General features: G+C 35.6%; 1 protein-coding gene across 4 annotated transcripts in view; it reads left to right on the top strand.

Moving 5' to 3' along the window:
* Positions 1-4,797: 4,797 nt before the first annotated feature.
* The window catches only part of cnc (NFE2 like bZIP transcription factor cap-n-collar), a 546,339-nt gene continuing 538,813 nt past the window's right edge, over positions 4,798-12,323 (top strand). For 2 of the 4 annotated variants that reach the window (XM_081735985.1, XM_081735987.1), the window contains exon 1: positions 5,552-6,024. Coding sequence is in view for 1 of the 4 variants with exons in the window: in XM_081735988.1 (XP_081592114.1) it covers positions 5,129-5,215 (87 nt within the window). In the remaining 3 variants the exon portion in view is untranslated. Of the gene's footprint in view, positions 4,902-5,113; positions 5,216-5,551; positions 6,025-12,323 lie in introns of those variants that run through there. The other 2 variants (XM_081735988.1, XM_081735986.1) reach the window with 2 other exon arrangements.

Genomic DNA, 12,323 nt, shown 5'->3' on the forward strand with positions numbered 1-12,323 from the left:
ATTTGTAGGTTATTTACAGAATTAAAGCACACACAATAAAATTAAACCTAATAATTAAAAACCAAAACAGCTGATACAAAATAGGTACTGGTATATGAATTCCGAATGTCACGTATTCATACATCAACATACACACATGTGCGTAAAAGAAAAACTACATTACAAATCATCCGTCTTGCTTGTTACGCAATGCAAGATGAACACAATATACTTCCACATGAGGTGAAACAATGCTTACCAATGTGATATGTTCTGGAAAGGAAACCTCGAAACCCGCCAGATGAAGGATCAGCATGTAACAGAAGCCAAAAAAATCAAAGAATATCAAAACAAACAACACTGCCAGTTCTACACCCAGAAATGTTAACTGGGAGGGGTCCAAAGTATTTGAGGGAGGTCCAATACGTCTACATAATATGGAACCTGTCTTATACTGCACCCGAAAAGACGATAAGTAATTCTTACTTACTGTCACCTATATTTTTAGAAAAAATGATAGAACGATTATTTTTATAAGAAAAGAAGAGTACATGATAAGGCGTAAAATAAAATATTTAGCCTACATCAATCGTTTCTCTGTTAAACAAGTATAGTTCGTTAAGAAAGTCTACAAATGTTAGTCAAGTTTCGAAAGTTTTGGGAGGTCGGCCCCCCTCGTGGCTACGCCCCTGAGCATTGTTAACTAGTCCCAAATTCAATGTGGCGTTCCCCATCATACAGTTTTATGTGGAAATTATCAAGAGTATAAAATATAGGTCTACTTATTTTATAAAAGAAATATGTTTATACTAAAATACTATCCACAGAGGGGGGTAGGGGAGCGATTCTATATACTGACTTATTAATATTTGATTCAGATATTACTTTAGAAGAAGCCTCCATTATCAATGTAAGCTAAGAATTAACTTGTAAATGTAGGTCTACTTTCATTTGTTTTCTCCTCTACTAGATATTTTCTTTCTTATTTTGTAATTTTGAGATCACTTTTTTTAATTGTCATTATATAGATTTGCTTCAGCATGGTCCCGTAATTGAAAAATATGAATGCATAAAAACAAATTCCATTTGTTAATTGCTAGTGAAAGAAAATTCAGAAATCTTATTTAGCGTGAAAAACCTTCTCGTCACTGGAAATCGTACTGTGTTGCAGAAGCACTGCAACGACCAGTCCCTTTAACTTCTAAGATAGGGGAAAGGAGACTTAACATTTGCTCCAATTCCCGCGCTGAAGGAATCTGGTCGTTGCATGCTCGCTGCAACACAATGTAAATTAGAGACTCTGTGAGGGATTATTTTTCGCTTTTTAAAATGGATTAACGGAATGGACAGTTACAGAAGTAAAAAAATATGTTATTTAAAGTGTATATATGCAAGTATTAAAAAGTATTTTTTCTGTTCTTTACTACTATTGATAATAATATTTTTTTCTTGAAATACTTTGGTCGTTGCGCAACGCTGCAACACTAAGATTAGCCGCCACTGATTTGTGGGGAAAAACTTTTCCTTCACTACATTGCTAAGGAGAGAAGTTTTAAAATGAACACTCTGCATATATGTAATACATATTATATACAACTATGATAACCTCGAATACATCGTTTCTTTCGAACACTCCGATAATCCCGAACTTTTCTAAATATTCAAGCGACTCGACAAATGCGATCATATTGATATAGCTCTGTATTTGCTGCTTTTAAACAATTCGAGATTCTCGAACAGATCGAGTGTCTCGAAGTTGTCTAATGTTTCTTACATTTCGAGTGCCTCGAACACTTTGAAAGTGCCGAACATTTCAGAAGTCTCGATCATTTCGAGAGTCTCGAAGATTTCGGGAGTCTCGATCATTTCGAGACTCTCGAACATTTCGAGAGTCTCGAAAGTTCGATAATTCGATAAAATTAAAATTCTTTATCGATGAAGCGGTTTTGAAATTTTATCGAATTGTTATCGATTACTCGATTATCGGAACAGCCCTAGTTCGAGATTGTTTTACTCAGACATGTGCATTAATTGTAGGAAAATCACATTTTGTGAATCAAATAACAAGATGAAAGTGACATGTTGGCATTATCTTAGTGTTGAACTACCCTCGAATTATACATAACTTTTATGAATCTTTCGAAGTTCCTTTTTTCTTATTCTTTTTAGTTTTTAAGTGTAATAGATACCTTTCCTGTATTGAAAGAAGCAGCAGAGTTTATTATATGAAACCTAAAATATTAAAACATAAACGCTCTCCTTAAAACTGATTGTTTCAATGACCTTTTTCATCTGAAGCAGCAGTGGGTCTGATCCAACCGAACCGTATCGTTCATGTCCCAGTAGTGCACACTGTCAAGGATTGGTTAATTTTTGTGTCTTATACACTATAAATTATGAATGAGGTTGCAGGACTACCAACATATGCGAGCTAAACCAAGGTTTAAGAAAAATTCAACTTTCGCCTAATAAGAAAATTAGCTCTGAGTCATCGTTTTGATTGACGTTTGCATAGCTAGGAGGTATTAGGCGAAACTTGAAGCCCCGGTCACGTATGGTAGGTTTAAGGCTGACAACGCTCACGGAGGTTCAGCTATTCTCACAGAACTATGCATATTTTGAAGCTTTCTCGTGGATGTATGCTTAGTAAACGCGTCTTCGACATGGAATAATAGGGTTCGATTTTCGATTGGAACAAGTATTACTCAAAGTCTAAGTTAAATAGTTGGTCTAATTCGTCGTGCTGAAATGAATGGTCGAATAAATTACTCACTTACTTTAGAAACAATTGAAATTTAATGCATACTTGTTTCAATGCACCATAAAAGTATTATCGAGTCCCTATCTTAGAGGTTACTAAATTATGTAAATAATAGGTAACTTAAAAAGTTCTTGCCGTTCTAGACCAGTGATAAACAAAGAGCAATACAGTGGGTGGTACGTACCTTTCGATTTCGAAGTAATCTCCGTCAACATTCAACACTTATTGCCATAATTCCTGCAGCTGCACAATACCCTGGCTACAAAACTCGACAAGCGTGGATGCAAAGAAGAACGCAAGTGCATTCCGCTAGTCTCCCTTATGTGCGAAGGATCACCCACGAAGGTGGTTATTGAGGGAATGAAACAGGTGGTAATATGTTGGCCCGAGACCCGGTGAATATGGTGCATGAGACAGTGTCTCCAAGCAAAGTTGCTGAAGGGTCTCCCAGGAGCTCTTTGCTACATGTGGCTTGGCATTGCCGTGCAGGAGCAGCACATCCTTGCGATTCACAATGAAGGCTCCTTCTGCCTAAATACATGTTGCACCCTTTGCAAGTGCTGAGAGTAGAGGTCAGCGCTGCGCTGGTGGTATAACCAGATGGAACTCGTAATGCACCACTTGCCGATCATTCCACCATACGGAATGCATAAGCTTTTGTGGATGCAGAGGTGGTCTTGATGTGTGAGGTACAGGGTCATGTGGCAACAGTCAATGTCTGGTATGCTTGAGTGTCATAGAGGACCCACTTTTTATCACCAAAGATAAAGGAATCAAAGATGGGTGTGTTCAAGTGACAAGTGAGCAAGGACATACTCCTCCTTGTCACTCCTTGTTCCTTGTTGGCTGCCGAAATTGTGTGGGGCACTCATTTGCTTAACTTGTACGACTTTCCTATCCCTTGTAGGTGCAATCTGACTTTTTTTTTTAATTTTTAGCGAAAACATGGAACCTTTCTGCATGTTCATCACACGTTAGACCACTGTCCTCGGCATTCAACACATGTGGTCGTCCACTGTGAGGTTCATCTGGAAGGCTCACATCTGAACGGAAATTTTGGAACCAATACCTGACGGTGCGTTCGTTCACGGCACTCTCCCCAAATGCCTAGCACATACGCGACTTGATGTGGCAGCTTGACAGGTCATGACAAATTTAGTCATGTAACAAACACACGCAAACAAGCTGCTTCGATACCTCTATTTCTCCTCGACACTGGACGACTTACGGCTGCTGTTTGTGCGCGTGCCCTAGTGTCAACCAAATACTTAAAATTTATCCCGGAAATCTTAAGAGTTCGTTTGAGAATGACGTACATTGATAAAATTATAGAAATGAATACCACGTGTTTAATCTCTTTAAAGTTAATAAAGTTTTTTTATTTTTTTTTTTTAAGTGTCATGAGTGGGCCCCTGAACACTTGTCAGTTCAATCACCCTATACGCCCCTGGCTCACCCTCCAATAACACAAATCTCGCAAGCTTCAGAGCTCGCCTTTAGTTAAATCTTGCAACTCTATCAAGAAGGCTTGTCAAGGTGGCTCTTACTTAATTCCAATGTAAGTTTTGAACTCCAATTAGGAATCGCATTATCTCAAAAGTATTTCTTTTTAGCCGTTGAATTTCAATATTATAACATTTCATTCTGTCGAACAACCTATTTGGCTTGGGTTTTGATCGACTCCTTTGGCATGTTTACAAGCGACCTTGGTATTAATCTACTATATATTTAATCAAAATTAGAAACGGTTGGCAGTAAACACTTTATGCCCTCCACTTGGTGACTACTTTTTTTCACTTTATCCGTTCCTTATCAGTTAATTTTCGCAAGCATACATCTCATTTATTATTATTTTTAAATTTTTTTAATCACTTGATTAAAATCTTCCACTGCGGTGAGTTGTCTTTAATAATCTTTGTAATATATCACACATTGTTTAACAGATTAAGATTTAACAATAAACAATATGTATTAAATATACATAAAAAAAGTAATGTATATTTCTAAGAAGCGCGAAGGAGCATCAATAGGACGTTACGTAACGTCTTCTTCCTCTCGGATAACATATGATCGTCACCGATGCGCACGAATACATTCATTTTTCTAAGTGACGTCATTCTTGAATCTGGTCATTTTGGGAGCAGGTGTTTGAATAGTTCATGTAAGTTTTTACTGTTTTTTTCTTGGATTGTTATACAATAATTTTGTAGTGACAGCTATCAGAAATGTGCATAAATACTTTCTGGTATCATAATAATTGTTTAGCCGGCTTATCAGGAAAGAAATACAACGAAAATTATCTGTGAAACGAAGATTAGGAAAACATCGGCGTGAGTTTTTTTTTTTTTCATATGTCTTGTCTTGTTGTTGCAGGTGTCAAAACGGAAAATGATGGAAGTTGATTATTTGCCTAGGATGCAGAGCTTGTCGCCAGGACCTCCATCTGTGCCGGCAGAGGATCAAAAAGTGCCACAGGTAAGTGCATTTTCTCATGTAATAACTTGACCGCAGACTAAGCTAGTAAGTTTCCATTCTGCTAATGACCGTAAATTGGCAACACTGACTTCTTGCATGATGAAATTGTGTCTAATATTTTGCCAGAGAGTAATGATAAAGATTGCAAATATTACTGGAATACCTTATTGAAAATATAAAACTGAAAAGCGGAAGAATACATGCTATATTTCCGTCGCAAAGCTCTATATTGGCATCAGGAAATATTTCGTCATGATCCCATAATGCCGTGCGCACAAATACGCACGAGCAGGCAGGGCTGTCCAAATGCTGAGTCATAAGGGACGTCAGGTTGCCGGCTAGCAGCAGCTTCAATGCAGTAGTCGCCAAGCGTGGAGTGAAGTGTATTTACTAGTGGGAGTTCGTGTTTATTTACAACGAATTCATATAAACAGTGTGATCTTGTGTGAAAAACTATGTTGTGTTGACATGTTTGAACCGTGAAACGCTTGTGACAAGCTACCAAAGGAAAGATATATATTTTCCCCCTATGTACAATATTATTTTTTAGTGTTGGCTATTTGTGTGATTTTGTTTTATTCGCTCGGCGTGTTTTCATTACACCAGGAATACCCTTCTCGGATGCTAGTGTTGTTTTAAATGCGAGATCAGTGTTTCCATTTCATTCTCTGCATTAATTAATTAATACTAATTAGGAGATATATACATACATAGTACATGGTGATCAAATACTTGCTGAGTTCATATGATTATGTGTTTTATAAAATCACGAGTCAATAATGGAAATTTTTCATTTAAGACTCGTACATGTAAGTAATTATGTAACACACACGTATATAATGTGTGTAACTTACTTGTATTATAAGCTAAACAATTAGGGGTTAAGATTTGATTGATGGTTAGGCATTTTAGTAGCAATTGTTGCATGATAATCGTTCATGAATCGGACTAAGTGCTTACAACAGTGAATGTCGTAGCAGAAGATAATTGAAGTACTGTGGAAAAATTAAGTATATTCTTATTATTTTATTATTACGAGTCGATTTGATTTCTGGATAATTCATACTACTAAGATAAATTCAACCGAATCTTTAGCATGCTTGGGTCCACGTGAGCGCGTGTTTCCAATAACCTACTGTCGACTGCTGTAAACAGTCCGTTGACAGGAAAGGGGGCGGGGCGGTCAGTATCCAAGCGTTTCGCTGGAAGACCTGAAAGGAATGTTTAAATTGTTGTTTCGGCCGTGAAATCTTAATATGAATCACAGATGATGTAAAGTTTAATTTAACATCTCTCAAACCAGTGATGAGACATAAATTGCGAATAGGTTTCGTTCAGTCCTACAATAGCAAGTTCATTAAATAATAAAGAAAGGGGATATGTAGAATGAAAGCGGGTCTTAATTCATTACACAGGTTATATCGAAATTATATATAATAAAATATAAAAATTCTATTTAATACAGTTATTCTGATTGAAATTGGTGATGTAAAAGTGCACCATATTTTTTATAAAGTGTTACCGTACTATTGTTAGAATCTTCGATTTCAGCTTTTCCCCGCAGTATTATTTTCATGATTTCTGTGCAAATTTTCTTTAGACAGTACTTTTCTCGTGATTCTTGTAAAAAAGCTCTCGTCCCCCATAACATTTCTTAGGATTTTGTAGCTATGAGAAGTTCCCTTATTTCATGTATCGTTGGCCATAAATAACAAAGTTAACGCGAGTGACTAATTTTCATATTACTAACCTAGGAGACCCGTGTTCGATTTCCAGTGGAAACTTGTGGTTCGGAATCAACATTAAGCTGTAAAGGTCCACGTCTCATATAGCCTCGGTGCTGAAAGGGTAAACTTAAATGCATTCAATATTGTCGAGATATATTCGTTTAGAAAAAAAGAAACATGTAATTGTATCATTCCCCCCATTTAATGCATTTCAACATTTATTTTTTTAAAAAAGAAAAGATGGTAAGATTAATTTTTCAGACCTATGCCTAGAGACCTATTCCAGGGCCCTATTAAAATTTTTTGTCGCCCCAGGGCATTACAAAAATGCCTTCCCCTCAAAATCAAGTACCGGTATAGAAATGAGGCAGTGAAGTGAATAATCAATATTTAAGTAGAAGTAGAACAAAAGAAAATAAATATGAGAAATAAAATAATGTATTAATTTCAGATTTAGTTAATAAAATTGTAGGCTGTTAGATCTGATTAAGAAGAAAGCTCGTTCAAGTAAATTTACCGCCCCCGAAAACTTTCTGACTTGGGCCGTGGGTCCATGTTGGCCCATACAGCCTTGACTATATCAGCAAAAAAGTAAATAAATAGTACACCTCTACGCTGGAAATAATACGCCTGTCTTTCCTGTAATAATACATACCATTGTATTTACTTACACAAAGTATAGTAAAGCTAATATATACCTTTCAGATTACTCCGGTGCAATTTTGGGGAATCCCCTTAGCTAGGTGGTCGATCGATAGATGAAAAGATTTATTTGTAAAACTTCATTATTTTATTGTTATAACATTATATAAATTTTATTTTACACACACAAATACCATTTTCAAGTTTCTTTCCCCCCATTACGGTCTTTAAATGTTGAAATAGTACACACCATTTGGAAAATAGAAAAAATAAATATGCATTCTGACGTTTATTATTATTATTATTATTATTATTATTATTATTATTATTATTATTATTATTATTATTTTAGAGTTACGTTAGGAAGTAATCAAAATAAAATAATATAAAAGAACGGGCCCCTATGTAATGTGAAAGTCACAAAACAAATACCCGCTTTATTTCCCCACATTCTGCAGTCACAGTATGAAATAAATTTTTAACTTCGTACAGGTCATTGTTGTGGAGCAAATTTGTGATAATTTTTATTTCATTTATTTACTCCATCTAACCAGCACATAGTATGTGGAAGTTTCAGTTCACATGTACGTAGTATTTATGTATTATAAAACAAACCTAATATGATTTACAGAAGTGATTATGCATATAGGTAAAATATTTTACATGTTATATATTTTAGGTATCATTTTACAGTATAAAATTCTTTCTCTATTATCTATTAGATAACGTAAATTGTACGAAATTTTAATTGATTTAGGGCAGAAAGGGAGATGGTGCCCTGAGAATCGAATTTGGCATCGTTCAAAAGGTCTTATGCAATATATGTTATATTACAAATTTCATGTAAACCAGTTAGGAGCAATCTTATTAAGAGATTTAGCGAAATCTGTTCTCTGTGTTATAATTACAGTTTACTATACTATACATCAACGGTGCCGACTTTCTAAACTTTATGTGGGTGCATATTAATGGCAGGACATGTTAGCTTTTATGTTTGCAGGGAAGTCTCGATATTTGATTGATTTATTTTTAGTTAAAATCTTTTATGAATACTGTCATAAAGGGCTGTGCTGTGATAAAGTAAAATATACCAGTACTATAAGGATACGTTGGGGCTGTCCTAGCTCAGTCGGTAACACGGCTGACTTAAACGCAAGAGAAACGGGTTCAAACCCCGGTCCGAACTAAAAATCTTGTGAGTGTCGAAGCCCCGGAGCACCCACGTAGTCGGCGCGTATGCTATACATAGTTAAAGGTATATATATATGCCTGTGCAGTTGGCTGTGAGCATATATAAGAATATAATATTTAGTATGTAGCTTTTAAAACTATGGCCTGTGACAAACATCTTGGCATTTCAGCTAAACGAATAAAACGCAAGGTCTGGCACGACGTTGCCAAGTGATAAAGGGGTGTGTCTATGGCTAAGCTGACAAACTACAGCGCGATCAGGTGGCAAGGGATAGACGTGAATGTGTACAAAATAAACGTGGCAATACCGCTGGCCTCTCATTTGCTAGCAGCATTTAAAGGGAACTTGGAGCGCCGCCTTCAAATACCAAGATGTTTGTCACACTTTATCTACCATCCCTTTTACCGTTGACAATATGTATTAGTGACATTTCGGAAAATGTTTTAATAATCTACTTCATGAACACCCCCACAGACTATTCATTGTATTACTAAATTTTCATTACGTAACGGATAGTTCTCATGTCCAAAAGTTTAATAGAATGGCCCTTGTATTTTTGTCGGTGGAAAGTTTTGAACTCAGTATCTATGAGTAACAAAGTAATAATAATAATAATAGGTGTTCGTAGGAAAGGAAGGGTAAACAATAGCTACCGTACAGGATGACACTAACTAATGACGCTTGTAGTGTCTTTCTTAGTTTAATGTCTACTGTTATTGAAACAGTGGTGCCCACCCCCACTCATGTCCATGACGCACCCCCCCTCAATTGTCTATCCGTAGGTGTTCTTCCATGAAAAAAATCTTTTCGATTAATTTTTACACCCCCTCAAACATATTTATATAGATTTTTAACCCCCCAAATATTTCAATGACGCAGTTTGCGTCATATCCCCCCTTTGTGGGCACCCCTGATTGAAATGTGTTACTGTTATTGAAATGTGTAAATTGATATCAAAAACAATTGAAACAAATATAACTTCTCATGTATTAACAATAATCTTCATACATACCATATGTACGAATATTGTAATTGTTATTCAGAGATTTTTAGTTATTACAATATTTAATTTATATTTACGCCCTTTGTCAGCATGAGGACATGGTGGCTCACTGGTAGGGCTCTCACCTGGTGTAATGAGTTCCTGATTCGATCCCAGGCCTTGTGAGAGTTTGTGGTGGATAATATCGTGTCGGTGGGGTTTTACACGGTTGTTCCATTACCTTTCATTATTTCTTTCATTCACTTTCTATAATCATCCGTCTCCTTTAGCCTAAAGAGCATAATCATGGTACGTTGAATTAAATATTTTTCTTCATTGTCAACAGCAAGGCTGTATAGAGTGAGATCTGCATTTTTAAATTGGGATCTGAACCACTGTAGTACGTCCAATGTTTTCTCACCACAAATCTCATCTGGAACTTCATCTGTTCTGTCATGTTTGTCTGTGTGTTTTTTCTTTCTTCTTTTTATGATGCGTGTGCCAAAAGAAAATGTTTAGGTAACAAATTATCAGGTGCAATATATATATATATATATATATATATATATATATATATATATTTGATGGACGCTGTAGGATACGTAACTTGTTTCGTGATTTGTTTTCAGTTTTAGCGTCCCTTTCAGGAACGAGGCTATATGAGACGTGGACCTACAGCTTAATATGGGATCTGAACCACATGAGCTCCAGCTGGAAATCGAACCCAGGTGTTCGACGCCATATGCTAACCGCTTAGCCACGAGAGAACTCAAGGATACATAAATAAATAAAGAATGCCCTTCTCTTGTGTTCGGTGACGAATTTCCTGATCAATCGTTCATAATGTCGATATGCTCTGAGACCTTCCTCAACTGAACATAGATTATACTGATAGACCTCTTTTTTTTTGTTTGTTTTGTTTTGTTTTTTAATATATACACATCGTTGAAAGTTGTTGCTGAAGAAAATTATAAAATTCGCAGGATTATATGAAAAATAATTACTTTTATATTAGCTAATACTCCCCCATTACTTCGCTTTGAGAAAGTCATCGTTAGTTTTTTTTTTTTTTTTTTTTTTTTTTTGCAAGTCCTCCTATCAGAATGAAGTAACACTTGACTGTCTCTTTCTGACGAATTTCCGGTTAATTCTTTTCTTGTCTTAAAAACCACCAAGTTTTTCACTTCAAACTTTATGAACACGTAAGAACATTTTGTTTCACGTAACAAATATGCTTTTAGTAGATATAACATTTCAAAATACGTTATTTGCTATATACACATTCTTTACGTAAAGTCGTTACGTAAAGGAAGTGTTTTTACGTGTTTATAATATCTGAAGTGAAAAACTTGGCTGGTTATTAATACAAGAAAATAATAATAACAGGAATTCGTTAGAAAGAGAGAGACAGTTAAGTTTTTCTTGTTCAGATAAGGAAGACTTGCAGGAAATTTTAAGCAGAGTAACGAGAGATTAATAAGATATATAGCAGTAATTGTTCTTTCACACAATTCTGCGTTTTTTTTTTTTTTTTTAAGTAGTTTTACGCGACAACTTTCAACAATGATTATGTAAAAAATTTGATCTCTACAAGTCAACAGTGTTGGCGATCTCTACAAGTCAACAGTGTTGGAGTTTAGGAAGATCTCAGCAGACGGATATTATGCACGAAAAATAAGGAAATTTACCTCCAGATACAGTTGTAGGTTATTTTTATATACAATCTGTAATTGTTTCGTTAGGTATAGGTTGATAAACAGAGACTTATGGCATGAATTTACTCTTGCTAAAAAAAAAAAAAAAAAAAAAAAGCCCGATTATCTTAGTATATATATTTATACTAAGAGGCATGTTCTTGCAATCATATGAAGGAAATGTTAGTATTTCGACTTGAAATACAGATCTGATCAAAGATGCATATTTATTAAATTTTATTTCACATATCCGTAAACATAAAGTTTCTTAAAAAAAAAAAAAAAATTAAAGTTAATGTCCCAGAGTTATACCCTTTAGGGCATAGTAGGAATGAATGATTGTGAAATTAAGTGAAATGAAATGAAATCATTAAGTTTTACGTCCCACGACTACCGGCTAGGCTACATGAGACGGTAATTATGAGAAATGAATTAAATGGTGGAATGAAGAAAGTGGAGAAAACAGGATAACTCGTAGGAAACCCACATACACACTGCTAGTCCACCACAAAGTTCAGTTGGCGTGAGCTGGGATCGAACCAAGGATCCCATACACCAGAGGTGAACGCTCTACCACTGAGTCACCGCTGCCCCTGTGAAATAAAGTTTTTGAGTTCTTCCACCAGGAATCGAATCGGGATAGCCACTAGACCAGCGAGGGCATAAAGATTTTCAAGATGAGATTAAAAAAAAATGTATAAACTTCTTGTTGGCAGAATACCGAGGATGATGATGATGATGATGATGTGCAGTCTAGATATACTTTTATTGAAAGTGAGAGGAAAGTTATTTATAAAAGAAAATTAAAGAACGTAGGCCTGCGTATGCGCTGTGCAGTTCACAAGTAGCAGTGAAATTATCTAACTATAGA

Source organism: Thermobia domestica, chromosome 13 (genome assembly GCF_964235325.1).
Source record: "Thermobia domestica chromosome 13, izTheDome1.hap1.1, whole genome shotgun sequence".
Taxonomy (NCBI): domain Eukaryota; kingdom Metazoa; phylum Arthropoda; class Insecta; order Zygentoma; family Lepismatidae; genus Thermobia; species Thermobia domestica.